Here is a 19,299-nt window from a genome sequence, read left to right as displayed (position 1 = left end):
AGAGCAGGCCAGAGGCTGGGAATTATGCAGCTAGCAACTCATCTCCTGACTCCCCAGACCCTGTCCACCATCTATCTACAAGGCACAAGTCAGAAGTGCGATAGAAAACTCTCCACTTGCCTGGATGAGTGCAGTTCCAATGATGCTCTCAAGAAGCTCAGCACCATCCAAGACAAAGCAGCCTTCCTGACTGGCACCCCTTCCACCACGTTAAACATTCATTCCCTCCACTACTGACGCACAGTGGCAGCAGTGTGTACCATCTGCACTATAGGAACTCACCAAGGTTCCTTCGACAGCACCTTCCAAACCTGGGACCTCTACCACCTAGAAGAACATGGACAGCAGCTGCATGGGAATACTACCTGTAAGGTCCCCTCCAAGTCTCACAGCATCCTTGGAACTGTATCGCCATTCCTTTACTGTTGCTGGGTCAAAATCTTGTAAACCCTTCCAGACAGTACTGTGGGTGTATCTACACCACATGGACTGCAATGATTCAAAAAGGCAGCTCACCACCACTTTCTCAAGGGCAATTAGGGATGGGCAACAAATGGTGGTCTTGACAGCGACTCACTCATCCCATGTAAAAATAGAGAAAGGGTAACATACAAGTTAGGAGCAGGAGTAGGCCACTCGGCCCTTCGAGCCTGCTCCCCCATTCAATAAATTACGGCTGATCTGACTGTAACCTCCCGCCCACCCCAGATATCCTTTCACCCCCTTATTTATCAAGAAGGTAGGGTACGGTCGGAGTGAAATGTTTATCTCTGGATGAAAAGGCTAAAACTCTACACTAGCGCTGGGCTAGACCTAGACTGAGTGGCGGTATGTTTATGAATCTAGCAATTTTTTGATCAGCAAAAACCACAAAAAACTTGCAATTTTTTCCTTAAATTGCTTCAGGTGCAGATTTGCTCTTCTTTTAAAGTACAGAATTTGGAGATCAACCATTTTAGTTAAAAACTTTGCAGTCAGTCCTGCACTTTTTTGATTGGTTGACCATTTTTAAATAGCTCTTCAATGAATATATTTGAAAAGGCAGCCTTTATTTCTGCAGTGGATTACAGAGTACTGACAACGTGTACAATGTTTCGTGTGTGAATATGGTTAGTTTGACTTGGTTATTATAAATATCAAGCTCAGGCATACAAATGGCACTAAACGAGAATTCATATTTATCCACTTTTACTGTGATGTGCGCGGTTTTCCCAGCCTTTGCTTTGCCCTGCTTTTTGGTTCATTTGTGCGGTACATTAACTTTTTGCAATATTGTTCATTGGTTCCTCTATTAAAGGCAAATATGCCATCATTTTAATTAAGGCTTTTTCTCTCCCCCTCCTCCGCCCCCCCGCCCCACCTACACAACCTGATGATGTGCCATGCACGGCTTTCCTGGGACTACATTTTAAAAGGGCTAGACTGTAAAGTACAACTTTTGTTAACTTTAAGCTGTCCGTTTTTTCAGTTGTTGGAGTGTGGTGGAAATCTTTCTGATGCAATCTCCATTGCTGTTAAAGCAGCACTTCATAATACGAGGTAAGGAATTGGTTTCGTGTACTTGGGCCTTAAGCAACTTGCCATTGGCATGTGCCGAAGTAACCTTCTGCACTTTGAGTTACCAGTTATTATTAAACGTAATCACACTTGTAATACGCGATGTGATTTTTGCTGTATTTTTGGAATGTAATCAAAACCTGCTGGAATCACCCGAAGAACGATTATATTCATAGAATATAAAAATATTCATCAAGGGCACCATACTAATCCTTAACCAGTTTACCTTAACTCTCATCTGGGTTTTTTTTTTATTCTTCCCTGAGATGTGGGCATCACGAGGTAGGGCCAACATTTGTTGCCGATCCCTAATTGCCCTTGAACTGAGAGGCTTGCTAGGCCATTCCACCGGGCAGTTAAGAGACAACCACATTGCTGTCAGAAAAAAAATAACAAAAATAAAAATAGCTGGAAAAACTCAGGTCTGACAACATCTGCAGAGAGGAATACAGTCAATGTCTGGAGTCCGTATGACTCTTCATCAGAACTAAGAAATATAGAAATGAGGTGAAATATAAGCTGGGAGAGGGGGGTGGGACAGGTGGAGCTAGATAAAGGGCCAGTGATAGGTGGAGGCAGAGAAGAAATTGCCAAAGATGTTATAGACAGAAGGACAAAGAGGTGGTGATATTATCTAAGGAATGTGCTAATGGTGACATTAAGGGTAGAAAGCAAGATGAGCAAGTGACAACCCAAGTGGGGGTGGGGTGGGGTGAAGGAATCGAAAAAGGCTAAAAGTTAGAGATAAAACAATGGTTGGAAATATATTTAAAAATAATGGAAATAGGTGGGAAAAGAAAAATATATATTAAAAAAATTAAAAACGATAAATTATTGGAAAAGGGGGGATCGGAAAGGGAGTGGGGATGGAGGAAAGAGTTCATGATCTGAAGTTGTTGAACTCAGTATTCAGTCCGGAAGGCTGTAAAGTGTCTAGTCAGAAGATGAGGTGCTGTTCCTTCAGTTTGCGTTGAGCTTCACTGGAACATTGCAGCAGGCCAAGAACAGACATGTGGGCACGAGAGCAGGGTGGTGTGTTGAAATAGCAAGTGACAGAGAGGTCTGGGTCATGCTTGTGGACAGACTGAAGGTGTTCCGCAAAGCGGTCACCCAGTCTGCGTTTGGTCTCTCCATTGTAGAAGAAACCGCATTGGGAGCAGCGAATGCAGTAGACTAAATTGAGGGAAGTGCAAGTGAAATGCTGCTTCACTTGAAAGGAGTGTTTGGGCCCTTGGACAGTGAGGAGAGAGGAAGTAATGGGGCAGGTGTTGCACCTTCTGCGGTTGCATGGGAAGGTGCCGTGGGAGGGGCTTGAGGTATAGGGGGTGATGGAGGAGTGATCCAGGGTGTCCCGGAGGGAACGATCCCTGCAGAATGCCGCCGGGTGGGTGAACGGAAGATTTGTTTGGTTGTGGCATCATGCTGGAGTTGGCGGAAATGGCAGAGGATGATCCTTTGAATGCGGAGGCTGGTGGGGTGATAAGTGAGGACAAGGGGGACCCTATCATGGTTCTGGGAGGGAGAGGAAGGTGTGAGGGCAGATGCACGGGAGATGGGCCGGACACGGTTGAGGGCCCTGTCAACCACCGTGGGTGGAAAAGCTCGGTTAAGGAAGAAGGAAGACATGTCAGAGGAACTGTTTTTGAAAGTGGCATCATCAGATCAGATGCGACAGGCGAAGAAACTGAGAGGATGGGATGGAGTCCTTACAGGTAGCAGGGCATGAGGAGCTGTAGATGAGGTAGCTGTGGGAGTCGGTAGGCTTGTAATGAATATTGGTGGACAGTCTATCACCAGAAAGTGAGACAGAGAGGTCAAGGAAAGGAATTGAAGTGTCAGTGATGGACCATGTGAAAATGACATAAGGGTAGAAACTGTAAGCAAAATAATAAATTTATCCAGGTCCAGATGAGAACATGAAGTGGCACCGATGCAGTCATCGATGTACCGGAGAAAGAGTTGTGGAAGGGAGCCTGAGTAGGACTGGAACAAGGAATGTTCCACATACCCCATAAAGAGACAGGCATAACTGGGGCCCATGTGGGTACCCATAGCCACTTTCTATCTGGAGGAAGTGAAACTGTGCTGTCAGTCTGTAGTCACATGTAGGCCAGAGCAGGTAAGAGCAGCAGATTTCCTTCGCTAAAGGAATTTGGTGAACATTCAATGATAGTCTCAGTAATTATGACCATGAAACTAGCTTTCAACTTCAGATTTATTAACTGAATTTAAATTCCACCAGCTACCATGGTGGGGATTTGAACATCTGTCCTGACAGCATTAGCCTAGGCTTCTGGATTATTAGTCCAGTGACACTACCATTACATTGTCTCCCATGGTTTGCCACCCGGTTTTATGTCTGCAAGTTAATTTGGTTTAAATTTGGCATTGGAATTTTCTTGCATCGCCCATTTGGGATTATGTTTGCATTACGCTGTTGGCCCCCATCAGGATCAGCACAAACTACTGATTGAATTAATTAACTGGCTTTGTTTTGTTAAATTGTCAAGAGAAACTTCAGATCACAAAGCCAAGGATTGGTTGTTCACTCCCCGCTCCATCTTACCATATCAGAATAACCTGTACCTTCCTCTCTGTGTTTAGCTAATTTTCTTTGATCTAGCCATGCTTACAAACTGGCAGCATTTAAGTCGGCCGCCCTTTTATTTGTACAAAGTGTTTCAAAATTAATAACAACAGGGTTAATTGACAAAATAAATAAGAGGTTACAAAGGCAATTTAGGTATGTCACAGTGTGGCTAAAAAAAAGAGACACGTCAAAGCTTTTCATCTTGCGCTCATCAGGACACTTCGCAAGAATACCAATATGAGGGGAAAACAACAATTTATACTGTAAGTGAAGAGAGTGCTAATTGGTTGGCAAGTGGACTCTGATTGGCAGAGGCGTTTGCTATATTTAAATCCGTAACTGCACGTAACAATTTCCTTATGTCTTACTGGGCTCCGTCCTGCGCTCAAATTCACTTTTGAAATGCAGCAGTCAGATGAATTCCCCATCCTTTGACGTACTAGTTGAGAAATCTGCCACGGGGCTCTCTACCATGGTCTACCGCAAGCCTACCTTCACTGATCAGTAGACGCATTGGGATTCTTACAGTTCCACACGCTATAAGGTTGGTCTTATTGGCAGCCTTGTCAATAGGGCCCAAGCCATTTGCTCGCCATGCAAGCTAGATGCTGAAATAGGGCACATCAAAGGCATCCTGTGGGATAATGGCCACCCTGATCAGCGCATTTTGCACTGTGTATCATGCAAACTCATGAATGGGCCTTATGCTGTCATTTTCGGCACTGAAAAGTGCCCATTCTACATCAGATTACCCTGGAAAGGCAAGGTATTTCAAAAATTTGAGCAAAAGGTGAAGTTGGTTGTTTCATGCTGCTACAATGCAGTAGCAACACGAGCGGTATTCGCCACTAACAGGATGCTGTCATCAAGCCAAACAGACGTTCTACCTATCACACAAAGGAGTCACATAGTATTTGAATTTCAGCACAAGTGAGATGCTAGGTATGTAGGCCCAAAGGCTAGCGGAGTGTATCAAACAGCATCTCCCAGCCACTGTTCGCAACAACCAAGGTACAGACTGTACCCAAACAGCCCGTGCTTGCAAAACTCAAAACACGGTGTCCAACATCAGACGTGATTCTGCGATTGGACAATATTTGCTAAATAATCCTCAGTGTGCTAAGAATTACGCTGATGACCAATTTAAGATTGTCAGTTGGGCTTGCAGTGTGGTCCATTTGCATATACTGGAAGTTACGTGTATTAATGCACAGGGACAAAAACAGAATTACCTGGAAAAACTCAGCAGGTCTGGCAGCATCGGCGGAGAAGAAAAGAGTTGACGTTTCGAGTCCTCATGACCCTACGACAGAACTTGAGTTCGAGTCCAGGAAAGAGCTGAAATATAAGCTGGTTTAAGGTGTGTGTGTGGGGGGCGGAGAGATAGAGAGACAGAGAGGTGGAGGTGGGGGTGTGGTTGTAGGGACAAACAAGCAGTGATAGAAGCAAAAATAAAAACAAAAAAACTGCGGATGCTGGAAATCCAAAACAAAAACAGAATTACCTGGAAAAACTCAGCAGGTCTGGCAGCATCGGCGGAGAAGAAAAGAGTTGACGTTTCGAGTCCTCATGACCCTTCGACAGAACTTGAGTTCGAGTCCAGGAAAGAGCTGAAATATAAGCTGGTTTAAGGTGTGTGTGTGGGGGGCGGAGAGATAGAGAGACAGAGAGGTGGAGGGGGTTGGTGTGGTTGTAAAGCGGGTTTTAGTAAACACCTTGTCAAACACTAGGAGAGAAATGGAAAGCAATGAAGGTGAACAAGGCAACAGAGAGATCCGGAAATCTTGTCGCAGAGAGGAACAGAACTTCTTCAAGGAGGTAGGCATTTCTTGAAGAGCAGTGGCAGTCAATTAAACACAGAGATAAAAACAAAAAAACTGCGGATGCTGGAAATCCAAAACAAAAACAGAATTACCTGGAAAAACTCAGCAGGTCTGGCAGCATCGGCGGAGAAGAAAAGAGTTGACGTTTCGAGTCCTCATGACCCTACGACAGAACTTGAGTTCGAGTCCAGGAAAGAGCTGAAATATAAGCTGGTTTAAGGTGTGTGTGTGGGGGGCGGAGAGATAGAGAGACAGAGAGGTGGAGGGGGTTGGTGTGGTTGTAAAGCGGGTTTTAGTAAACACCTTGTCAAACACTAGGAGAGAAATGGAAAGCAATGAAGGTGAACAAGGCAACAGAGAGATCCGGAAATCTTGTCGCAGAGAGGAACAGAAGCAGATCATCAAAAGATGTCAACGACAATAGTACAATAGAACACATAGGTGTTAAAGTTAAAGTTGGTGATATTATCTAAACGAATGTGCTAATTAAGAATGGATGGTAGGGCACTCAAGGTATAGCTCTAGTGGGGTTTTTTTTATAATGGAAATAGGTGGGAAAAGGAAAATCTTTATAATTTATTGGAAAAAAAAAAGGAAGGGGGAAACAGAAAGGGGGTGGGGATGGGGGAGGGAGCTCACGACCTAAAGTTGTTGAATTCAATATTCAGTCCGGAAGGCTGTAAAGTCCCTAGTCGGAAGATGAAGTGTTGTTCCTCCAGTTTGCGTTGGGCTTCACTGGAACAATGCAGCAAGCCAAGGACAGACATGTGGGCAAGAGAGCAGGGTGGAGTGTTAAAATGGCAAGCGACGGGGAGGTTTGGGTCATTCTTGCGGACAGACCGCAGGTGTTCTGCAAAGCGGTCGCCCAGTTTACGTTTGGTCTCTCCAATGTAGAGGAGACCATATTGGGAGCAACGAATGCAGTAGACTAAGTTGGGGGAAATGCAAGTGAAATGCTGCTTCACTTGAAAGGAGTGTTTGGGTCCTTGGACGGTGAGGAGAGAGGAAGTGAAGCGGCAGGTGTTGCATCTTTTGCGTGGGCATGGGGTTGTGCCATAGGTGGGGGTTGAGGAGTAGGAGGTGATCGTAGGGATCGCTCCCTCCGGGACACCCTGGTCCACTCCTCCATCACCCCCTACTCCTCAACCCCCTCCTATGGCACAACCCCATGCCCACGCAAAAGATGCAACACCTGCCCCTTCACTTCCTCTCTCCTCACCGTCCAAGGACCCAAACACTCCTTTCAAGTGAAGCAGCATTTCACTTGCATTTCCCCCAACTTAGTCTACTGCATTCGTTGCTCCCAATGTGGTCTCCTCTACATTGGAGAGACCAAACGTAAACTGGGCGACTGCTTTGCAGAACACCTGCGGTCTGTCCGCAAGAATGACCCAAACCTCCCTGTCGCTTGCCATTTTAACACTCCACCCTGCTCTCTTGCCCACATGTCTGTCCTTGGCTTGCTGCATTGTTCCAGTGAAGCCCAACGCAAACTGGAGGAACAACACCTCATCTTCCGACTAGGGACTTTACAGCCTTCCGGACTGAATATTGAATTCAACAACTTTAGGTCGTGAGCTCCCTCCCCCATCCCCACCCCCTTTCTGTTTCCCCCTTCCTTTTTTTTTTCCAATAAATTATAAAGATTTTCCTTTTCCCACCTATTTCCATTATAAAAAAAACCCCACTAGAGCTATACCTTGAGTGCCCTACCATCCATTCTTAATTAGCACATTCGTTTAGATAATATCACCAACTTTAACTTTAACACCTATGTGTTCTATTGTACTATTGTCGTTGACATCTTTTGATGATCTGCTTCTATCACTGCTTGTTTGTCCCTACAACCACACCCCCCCCCTTCCACCTCTCTGTCTCTCTATCTCTCCGCCCCCCCACACACACACCTTAAACCAGCTTATATTTCAGCTCTTTCCTGGACTCGAACTCAAGTTCTGTCGAAGGGTCATGAGGACTCGAAACGTCAACTCTTTTCTTCTCCGCCGATGCTGCCAGATGTACACCCTGTGCCTGTTTCAGCTAAACAAAATAAATGACAGCCATTTGCTGACTCATTCCTCAAGGCAATGCCTTGACCATTTCAAACAATGCTTGGCAGTTAACTGTCCCCATCACTGGTGCATTCACCATGGTAACGCCTCTATCAATCAGAGTCCATTTGCCAACGAATCAGCACTCTCTTCATATGCATTGTAAATTGTTGTTTTCCCCTTATATTGGTATTCTGGCGAAGTGCCCTGATGTGTGCAAGACAGAAAGCTTCAATATGTCTCTTTTCTCAGCAATACCCCAAGTTCTGTACTACCAAACGACTATATGTAACAGTAATTCAACATTTCCTGCTTGCTGATTATAAATTTACAATGTCTGATGTCAATAGGAATCTGAGAGATTAATTTAGGATTAGATTCCATAGATAGCCAATAAGTTAACAGCATTTGATACCATCCACTGAATAGTTTAAAGTTTGTATGCTGGTGGCTAGCAATGTTTCCAGCCTTTTAAAAAGCTGTGCTAATGAGCTGGTGTGGATGAACTGGTCACCTGCTCTTTGTCTGGAAGGATTGTGTTAACTGGCTGAAAGGTCAGAGCTGGAATTTACGATTTGACAGAGACTTGTCCACGTATGCTAGGAAAAGAACTGCTTTAGCTCACTGGTGCAAAGACGTTGGCTGAAAGATGATTGTTTTAATCACTTCCACTTCGTTTTCTGTCTTCCCAAGAATTCCAAAGGTCCGAGTACTCGAAGATGATGAAGGTTCCAAGGAAATCGAGCTCTCAGATGATCCATATGACTGCATTCGTCTCAATGTGGAAAATGTACCTTGCGTCATCACTTTAAGCAAAGTAAGATAAATCTACTTGTTTTTTATGGGTAAAAAATATCTTACTCCAAACTTAAGTAAAAGTATTTGGCCTCTTACTCTTAACGCATAGAGGATTTCATTCACATGACAACTATTGTCTTCATGCTAAAGTTTTTATATGAATTAAAATGGCATTAAAAACAACTTTTATGGAGCTACTTAACAATAACTGACACTTTTTAAAAAATGTTTTATAAATGTTTTTGTCCCAAGTGCTGCAGTAGATTTTTTTTCTACAGAGGTATGTGGTTTTGATAACCTTCATTTGTAACCTTTGTAGGGTTATAATATGGTTTTAATGTGTTGAACCTGTTGCTGTAGTTTCTTTCTGGTGTGCCTTCCCTTTAAGAGGATGCTGATGCATCGGCAAGGCTTGCTTTGAATCATTTTGGGATCGAAAGCGTAAGGGATCTTGTTCTGGGTTTTTAAAAGCCTGGACAGTTTGAATATATGGGGCCCTGCATATATAAGCGGTCTCTTTTTTTTAAACTTGTGTAAGGGTTGCAACATTGCAAAATTTATTGAGCGGAAGTACTTCCACCCATTTAACCCTTTGTGCCTGTCCTGCCATTCAATTAGAATAAGCTGCAGTGTTAACTTGTTCTGTCATTTTATAATTTGCCTTTTTGTGCAGCAAATTCCTCATTGTGATCAGGTCTGTAACCAACATCAAATTTGAGTAATTTTGCCTGAGTCCCTTATATAGTGTGGGTGTGAGGGTGAATGGCACGCCTGTGAAGAATGGTGACAGAAGTGTGCCTATGCTTTAGCATCAGGAGATGCCAGTCTCATTTTTAAACATGTATATGAGGTGCCATAGACATGAAAAGCCACTAGATGTCGTCACCATACTCCGAACCCAACTTCACAGTTTACGAACACTGGTTCACTTGGCAACACCTAATGACCAAAACATACATTCCTATGCCAGGTTTTAATTTTCTATGCAGAAGTAGTGTAGAAAGTGCGTTTAAGATCGAAAATTCTCTCGTTGAAAAAGGACTGCATCAAAATGGCTTTGCTGTGTTTGGAAATATGTTTACTTGCATTACTGTGTTTTCAAAAAAAGAATTTGGTTTATTTTGTAAAAGAGCTTTCTCCAGACTTGGTTTGATAAAAAGAGCACAACACCTGCAGAGAGAGTTATCTATAGTGATTCAGTTCTGTGCATTAAAGCGAGAGATACTACATAGTATTACAAAGCATTTGCAGCACAGAAACAGGCCCAGGCTCCTCAACGTGCTTGAACGTAAGAAATAGGAACAGGCCTCTCGAGCTTCCTTCACCATTCGATAAGATCATGATTGATCAAATCCGCTTTCTCGCCTTATCCCTCGATTGCATTATCGCCCAAGAATCTATTGATCACAATCTGGAATATACCCATCAACTGAAAATCAACAACCCTCAGTGGGAGAGAATTTCAAAGATTCACAACTCTGAGTGAAGAAATTTCTCCTCATCTCAGTCCAAAATGGCTAAACCCTTATCCTGAAGCTGGGCTACCCATTTTTAGATTCTCCTGTCAGGGGAAGCAATCACTCACTAAATGGATTACTGGTGTTGCTTGTCTTCCACAGATCGGTTACAGGCATGTAGTTGATGCCACCTCACAAGAGGAAGCTTGCTGTATGGCCAGCCTGTTGGTCTCTGTCACCAGAAAAGGGACCATCACTTGCTTCAGGAAAGTTGGAGGAGGCAGTTTGGATCCAGCAAGCATCTTTGAAATGTTAGAGGTATGGATTGATGACTTAATTGAACGATTGGATAGCCTCTGTTCTCATTCAGCTCAATCACTTGGTAGTCACCTTTCATTTCTCCCACGTTTTGTGTTGCCTCGGGTTTTGAGTGCAGTTAGCCAAACATTGCCACAGAATCATTGTGTCTGCATCGGCTCTCTGAATGAACATTGTGTTCGTGCCATTATCCTGCCTTTTCCCTGTACATTGAATAGAAACATGAATAGAAACAAATAATCATCTAATGCCCTCGATTGAACCTGCCTCCACCACACTCCTTTCAGGCAGTGCATTCTAGACTCAAACCACTCGCTGTGTGAAAAAGTTTTTCTCACATCACATTTGCTTCTTTTGCAAATCACTTTAAATCTGTGCCCCCTCGTTCTCTATTCTTTACGAGCAGGAACAGTTTCTCCCTATCCAGCCCCCTCATGATTTTGGACACCTTTATTAAATCTCCTCTTAGCCGCCTTCTCTCCAAGGAGATCAGTCCCAACCTCTCCAATCTATCCTTATAGCTGAAGTTTCTCATCCCTGGAACCATTCTTGTAAACCTCTTCTGGACTCTCTCCAATGTGTTCACATTCTTCCTATAATGTGGCACCCAGAACTGTATTCAGTTAGACCTCCAGCTGAGGTCCAGCTAGTGTTCGATACAAGTTCAGCGTAGCCTCTCTACTCTTGTACCGTATGCCCCTATTAATAAAGCCCAGGATACTATGTGCTTTATTAACTGCTCTCGCCACCTGCCCTGCCACCTTCAAAAATCTGTGCACATATACACACAAGTCTTTCTGCTCCTGCACCCCCTTAGAGAATTGTACCCCTTATTTTATGTTGCCTCTCCATGTTCTTCCTGCCAAAATGCATCACCTCACACTTCCCCACATTGAACTTCATCTGTCACCTACCTGAGAGTGACTATCCTTGACATCAAAGCAGCACTTCACTGAGTGTGGCATCAAGGAGCCCTAGCAAAACTGCAGTCAATGGGAATCAGGGTTGAAGTCATACCTAGCACAATGGAAAATGGTTGTGGTTGTTGCAGTTGAATCATCTCAGTCCCAGGATAACACTGCAAGAGTTCCTCAGGTTAGTGGCCTCGGCCCAACCAGCTTCTGCTGCTCCATCAATGACCTTCCTTCCATCATAAGGTCAGAAGTGGGGATGTTTGCTGATGATTGCACTATGTTTAGCATCATTCGCAACTCCTCAAATACTGAAGCAGTCTATGTCCAAATGCAGCAAGACCTGGACAATATCTAGGCTTGGGCTGACAAGTGCCCAGGCAATGACTATCTCCAACAAGAGAAGATCTAACCATTGCCCCGTGACATTCAATGGAATTAGCATTGCTGAATCCCCTACTATCAACCATTGTCCAGAAACTGAACTGGACTAGCCATATAAATACTGTGGCTACAACAGCAGGTCAGAGGCTAGGAATCCTACGGCGAATAACTCACCACCTGACCCCCCCAAAATCTACAAGGCACAAGTCAGGAGTGTGATGGAATACACCCCACTTGCCTGGATGAGTGTAGCTCCAACAACACTCAAGAAGCTTGACACCATCCAGGACAAAGCAGCCCGCTTGACTGGCACCACATCCACAAATATTCACTCCCTCCACCACAGATGAACAGCAGCAGCAGTGTGCACCATCTACAAGACACACTGCAGAAACTCACCAAGGCTGCTTAGGCAGCACCTTCCAAACCCACGAATGCCACCATCTAGAAGGACAAGGGCAGTGGATACATGGGAACACCACCAGCTGGAAGTTCCCCTCCAAGCCACTCACCATCCTGACTTGAATATATATCTCTGTTCCTTCACTGTCGCTGGGTCAAATTCCTGGAACTCCCTCCCTAACAGCATTGTGGGTGTACCTACACCACAGGAACTGCAGTAGCTCAAAAAGGCAGCTCAGCACCACCTTCTCGAGGGCAATTAGTGATGGGCAATAAATGCTGGCCTAGCCAGCGACGCCCACATCCAGTAAATAAATAAAAAGAATAAATAAAACGCCTCCAACTTGTCTATGTCCTTTTGAAGTTCTATATTGTCTTCCTCACAGTTTACAATGCTTCCAAGTTTCGTATCATCCGCAAACTTTGAAATTGTCCCCTGCACACCAAGATCTGGATCATTAATATATATCAGGAAAAGCAAGGGCCCCGATACCTGGGGACCCCTGTGGAACTCCACTACAGACCTTCCTCCAGCCCAAAAAATATCCATTGACCGTTACCCTATGTTTCCTATTATTCAGCCAATATTGCATCCACGTTGCTACTGTCCTTTGAAAATCCATGTACACCACATCAACAGCATTACCCTCATTTAACCCTCTCTGTTACCTCGTCGAAGAACTCCAAGTCAGTTAAACACAATTTCCCCTTTAGAAATTCATGCTGGATCTTCCTAATCAACCCACATTTTTCCATGTGACTACTAATTCTATTCCGAGTAATTGTTTCTATAAGCTTCCCTACCATTAAAGTTAAACTGACTGGCCTGTAATTGCTGGGCTTATCCTTACAATGTATTTTGAGCAAGGATATAATGTTTGCAATTCTCCAGTCCTCTGGCACCCTGTGTCTAGGGATGACCGAAAGATTATGGCCAGTGCCCCTGCAATTTCCACTCTTACTTCCTTAAATATCCTTGGGCGCATCTCATCTGGCCCTAGCGCCTTGTCGCCTTTGAGTGCCAACAGTTTATCCGACACTTCCTCCTTATCAATTTTGAACGTTTTTAGTGACAGAGTTTCCTCCCCTGTCACCATGGCCTCGGTAGCACCTGCTCCCTTGGTAAAGACAGATGCAAAGTATTCATTTAGTTCATTCACCTCAGCCAAGCTCCCTGCCTCCATGTGTAATTCCCCTTTTTGGTCCCTAATTGCCCCAGCTTCTCCTTTTATCACCCTCTTACTATTTATGTGCCGATAAAAGACTTTGGGATTCCCCTTTATGTTGGCTGCCAGTCTTTTTTTATAATCCCACTTTGCTTCTCTTATTTGCTTTTTCACCTCTCCTCTGACCCTTCTGTATTCTACTTGGTTCTCGATTGTATTTTCCAACTGACACCTGTCATAAGCACATTCATTCTTCTTTATCTTAATTTGCCAATGAAATCCCGCAATGCAACATGATTGCAGTTGGCTATATGGGTTTGGTTTGTGCATAAGTATGGATGAAATCACCCCTTCAGCTTCTGTTATATCATTCGCCATTCGCCAACTGAAGGGCTGATCAGTCTACCATCATGTCTGCTCCGACTGGTTTCTCAGTGGTGTGTGAGAACGTTATGGGTGTGAAAATAACTTGCTTTAATTTTGCAGTTCTTTGGAGACCAGGAGTTTGCTAAATCCCAGCTGTGAATCTGTTTCTCACCAATATGCAACCTGTCAGATTACACACTTACTTTAACAGGCTGGCTGTAGCTGCAGACTTCAATCTGTCATCAAAAGAGCACCATCAGCTAGGTGTTTGCAACACCTGGGTGCTGCATCTGTACACGGGACAAATGTAATTTTCTGCTGCCTCTCCTCAAAGGAGCTCCCACTGTGAATGTTTCAGACTTCCAAATGAATGAGATGTTGCTTACCTGTTTCACGTTAACATATCTCGAATCTTAACGCAGTGACTTAAAAATGGGGCCTAATTTGTTACCAGTACACAGTACTGTTAGCAATGCTGGCTAGCCCTTTTCTCAAGTTACCGAATGACTCTGATAGCATCAGTTGTGATGGCAAAGAAGAAATACACTCTGCTGCTTCTGTATTCATCACTGGTAGTTGTAATGGTGAAATTGCCATTCTACGACAGCTGAAGACTTCCAGCTGTTGTTTTGTACAGCGTAACATTTTGTTCTAACTTAACTGCTCAATTTGCCAGCTCTTGTTTCCAGGCAAAGCAGCATTCTTTTCGCTGTCATTTTGATTTGGACACGTGTCTGGAGGCTAATATAATTTGGTTTCCTGCATAATTTGCAAATTAATATTGCACTACAGTGCAATATATCCACCCTTGAAATTATAACCACCTGCACAAAAGGTCCCATTATCAAAGTCGCAGCCTTTAAGCTCCCTGAGCAGGGCTGCCTGTGAGCTTGTACACTGGAAGCAAGAGCATGTTTTTATTTGCTTTCTATGAAAGCAAATGGGAAGGCAGATCTCCTTAAAGTTGCTCCCTTAAGCTGCTGTGCTCTGAATTACACCCCCCCCCCAACTCTATTGAACATAGATTGAACTGTTACTAATGAAACATTATTGTGCATTAGTTGTATCATGTTTTAGTTAACACAATACCTGTAAGGACATATTGCCAGCTCTATAACTAGTATTCCCATTGGAGAAAGTTCAGACATTATGTGGGCAGGAGCTTATGCTTGTGTTGGGGTTGCAGGGTGGGGATCACTGTGAAGATGTTATTTTTCAAATATTTTTGGAATATGGTGGTATTCTGTACAGAAGGGTGTGTACGTGTGCGAGTAATTAAACTGGGAGAGGGTTAGTAAAGGCAGCTTGTCTGTGAGAGCAGAGAGCTGAAAGGTAAAGTTGCTAGATGAGAGGCTATGGTGAAGTTGAATGTACAAGTAAATAGGTAGGGTTTTAAAATTTGCATTAGGTGCAGGTAAGGAAGACTTTTCAGCTGTTAAATTTCAAAGGGAGTTTAGAAGTGATGAGGGACTTTTACAACTTACAAAGTTTTCATAGGTAAACAAGGGAAGCTTATTAAATTTTATTTAACCTGAAAGTGGAGGCATTAGGAAAACATGGGAGTTTTTTTATATTTTGGAAAAAATGAATTCAAAGAGCTGCTGAGAACAATGGGGCCTAAGATCAATGGGGCAAAGGATATTTGAGCAAAGATGTTTAGTTGAGTTGTGTTGGCTGTGTGGGGGAGATGTCCTGAGACCAGCTGTGTGCTGAGAAAAGTTATGAATTTGAAGCAGCCATCCAATTTCAAGCCACAGAAGTCTTTGTTTTCAGAGAACAGTCTGTTCCTGAACTTACTTTGGTTTTATTCCACAGCAGAGTGTTAGGAACTAGAGATAGTTTTAAGAAAGTTGTGTGAATGTGTTAGGAATATGGTATATCTTCTAAGTTTAAATTGAATTTGTGTTTCTGTATTGGTGGTTTTAGTTTCACTTTAAAAGATACCTGCATTGTAATGAGGTTTTATGACTCTTGAAGGAGGTGAAAACAAACACAAGGTAGAAAAAACTGTGCTGTTGTCTAGCAACAGAGATCCAGAGAGAGGGACCCACAGAGACAGAGAAAAACAGAAAAGTAGGTTTTTAGTTCAGTTGGAGCCAGGAGTAGCTGGAAAGGAGAGGGAACTGCAAAAAGCAGATTTCCCATAAGAACAGGAGAAGGTCCCAGAAACCAGTGAGCGAGACCTTCTAGTCAAAGGAAAAGAATGGGAATCTGGAAAAGGTCCTGTTAAGTGAAGTTAAGAGTGAGGAGCAGAGAAGAAGGCTCCAAGCTTAAAGCGAGAAAGCTGCAAGATGCAGACTTAAAGCAAAATAGGTTTGTGAGAAGCCAGAAGATCCAAGGAGACAGCCAAAGATCTGTAACCCTTTCTCTTGGGCATGTGAAACAGTGGTGTTCTGTTGGCATGGCTGAGCATTTGAGAGAGTGCATAGAAGGCAAGTCTTAAATGCACAAGGCGTTCCAGGGGAGAGGAACATCGGAAGACGCCTTGTGGAAGGCGTCCAAGAGCGCCATTTAGGAGAAGATTCCAAAGCGGGCTCTTCGAGAATGGAGATTGAAAGCCCTTGTGTGAAAGACGAAATTCAGTGATACTGGTTGGCTCATGGTGTGGCAAGCATCTGGGGGGAGTTGATGAGAGATCGATAGAGTCTGTTTGAGGTAGCATCTGTCACTTAGTTTCAGAGTGTGGTATCTTTGACCACAGGTTGCCTATTGGTTTACATGGACTGTGTACTTATTAGGAATATTAGAATGTAAGATAGAATTTGTAACTTTTGTTATCCTTACGAATTTGTATATATCTATAAAGGTATAGCTGTGGGTGAAGGAGTATTGTAATATAGTCCATCTTTTCTTGTTTAATAAATGTTTTATTCATTCATTCAAATTAGGGATCTGACTTGTCCAGTAGTAACATCAGCTGAGATCATAACAAAAGTGAAAAAGAGTGAGAAGTCGTGTGGTATACTTTATTAAAATAGCAGCAGTTTTTGCCTTGGGTAATATTACTGGATTTTTAAGGTTAAAATCTATAAGGGACCTGTTGCCAAGTAGTTTACTCATGTGTCCTCACCAAGTGGGTTTTTTTGGGGATTGTTTTGTAAGACTGTTTCAACTATGTAATTTTCATCTTGTGGGTTTAAGTTGTTTTGCTTCTTGTTAATACATTTTTTAAAATTTTAAAGTCCTAAAAATGTTACTGGGATTCTATGCTTCTGAGATCGGTAGTTTTCCCTTCATTTTCAAAATACAAAAAAAAAGTTATGATCAGTAAGACAAGTTTCCCTCAGGGATTTGACTTGCTCAGCAAATAACATCAGCCACAGTCGTAACAAATTTGGGGGCTCTTTGCGAGATTTAAAATTCCTTGAAATATTTGGAGTTTGTGAATCCAAAGGATATGAGTACGAGGAGAGTACTGAACTCGGGAAGTTTTGTGTTGAGGGATGTTAAAGTGGCTGGACTGCAACGTGGCTTTGGCAGCTGCTAAAACTTTTCTGGGAGTGGGAGGGTACGACTGTGGAGTATTTGAAACCTCTGAGTTGAGAGAGTTAGCAGATAGAGTGCAGATGGGAATAAAATGGTTAAAGTACTTGCCCAGCATTTAAAGTTGGAAGAAACACCCGAAGCTAGTGTGTCACAGACGGAGGTAGTAACACTTCAGTTGCAAATAAAGCAGCTTGATATAGAAAGAGATAGCGAAAGGCTTGAACTAGAGGAAAGGAATGAAAATAATTGAATTGGAAGAGAAATGAAAACATTCGATTTAGAAAGAAAGGATAAAGGAAAAGAAAGGGATAGATTGAAAGACAAATGAAAAAGTTTCAGTGGAAAAAGGGAGCAAGAAAAAGAAAAAAAGCACAAGAAATGGAAATGCGAAAGCTTGGGCATCAGCGAGAGAAGGAGTTCAGGCAGCATTCCCTGGCTAAGGAAAAACTTAGAATAAAGAAAGAAAGGAGAAATGGTGATTCAGATGGTGACTTTGATTCCTTTGAGGAATTTGATTTAACTAAAAATCTTCAGTTGGTGCTTAAATTTACAGAGGGTGGAGTTGAAAGGTATTTCACCTCATTTGAGACGAAAGCTACGAAATTGAATTGGCCAAGAGATGCTTGGACTATAATGTTAAGTGTTTTGTCAGGTGCAGCCACGAATGTGTATGCTTGCTTATCAGAGGAACAATCTGCAGACTACGAGGTAGTAAAAAAGGCAATACTAAATGCTTATGAGCTTGTCCCTGTTTTCACTGTTTTTAGCACCAAATATTTGAAAACAGGAATACTTTAGCCATTGTCTGATCTTCACTCTCCTCCCCACCCCAGCAATGGAACTGCCTTCTTTGTAATATATAAAATCTTGGTTGCAAACTCGTTCAAGCACAGTGTCTGGGTGATGCAGTGTTTTGGAGTACCTGTTTTCATAGAATGATGCACTGCAGAGTCCATTTACTGTGCTCCAGACCTCTGCCCTATGATGTTCATGGACAGAAGGAAGAAATCTTAGTGAACAATTTCCTGGGTGCCCCTTAATAGTTGGGTTCGAGCACCTTTGTTGAAGGCCGGGGAAGATTAAAGAAAAGAGAGAGATCCCATGCCCAGAGAAGAGATCGGTGCAGTCAGGAATACCTGACTGTCAGATGTTTGTCCCTGGAGTTACATTTTTGTTTTATGCCCATTCTTATATAGTGAAATCTCAATCTGGAGAATGTGTGTTGGGGAAAGGTGGCAAAAAGGGTGAAAATGTTGGGAAGATAAGTTAATCCAAAACAATTTTTCAAATATTTCTAGAGTTGTCTAGTTATTTATAGATCAGGAAATGCACTACCTGTCCACCTTCTCCGTCTTTGTAAGTGGTTAAAAACAATAAAAGAATTCCCCTGGAATTCCCCCATGTCCTTGTTGATCAGATTTTCAATGTCCTGTGGTCTGAGATTTATAGTTGTCTTTAAAACACGATTAGGATTAAGGGAAGGGTTTCCATGCAAGTCCAGGTGACAGGAGGCTCCAGTGCCAACTTGGAAAATTGCTCCTAAGTTACACTTTTTTTCATTCCAGAATGAAGTTGACCTTTTTTTCTGCTCTTTCTCTCTCTCTCTCTCTCTCTCTCTCAGACAGGAAACCGAGTTGGGAAAGCGTTGCATGAATCATTACAGACCACCTTGGAGAAAGAAGAAAGTTTAGGAAGGAAACGCCAAAAAGTTGGATTTCTTGGTTGACTTTTGCAGTATAAATACTTCTCACTAATAAAGATTTATTTAAAATACTGTATGTGTGGCTGGAGAGAATTTGTTGGGAAGTTTATATATTTTCCCTGAAATAAATTACACATAAAAACAAATGGGAAATTGCATCCATTTCATACTGCAATTTGGAGGCAAGTTGTCCCCCATAAATGAAAAGTCTCATTAAATGCAATTGCCTCAGGTTTATTAGACATCTTGCTTATGAAACGGGTTGTCAGACTGACTCTCACCGCTGTG

The 19,299-nt window shown here is 42.9% G+C and overlaps 1 protein-coding gene across 5 annotated transcripts in view; it reads left to right on the top strand.

The window, feature by feature from the left end:
- Positions 1–19,082, top strand: part of exosc7 (exosome component 7) — a 36,174-nt gene extending 17,092 nt beyond the window's left edge. For 3 of the 5 annotated variants that reach the window (XM_041184840.1, XM_041184842.1, XM_041184838.1), the window contains 4 exons: positions 1,469–1,539; positions 8,715–8,838; positions 10,439–10,594; positions 18,931–19,082. In XM_041184840.1, the coding sequence (XP_041040774.1) occupies positions 1,469–1,539; positions 8,715–8,838; positions 10,439–10,594; positions 18,931–19,035 (456 nt within the window). In that variant the 3' untranslated portion in view covers positions 19,036–19,082. The remainder of the gene's footprint in view (positions 1–1,468; positions 1,540–8,714; positions 8,839–10,438; positions 10,595–18,930) is intronic. The other 2 variants (XM_041184839.1, XM_041184841.1) reach the window with 2 other exon arrangements.
- Positions 19,083–19,299: the final 217 nt, after the last annotated feature.

The sequence above is a fragment of the Carcharodon carcharias genome, chromosome 3, assembly GCF_017639515.1.
Source record: "Carcharodon carcharias isolate sCarCar2 chromosome 3, sCarCar2.pri, whole genome shotgun sequence".
In the NCBI taxonomy this organism is placed as follows: Eukaryota; Metazoa; Chordata; class Chondrichthyes; order Lamniformes; family Lamnidae; genus Carcharodon; species Carcharodon carcharias.
This window is presented reverse-complemented; position numbering and strand designations above follow the sequence as displayed.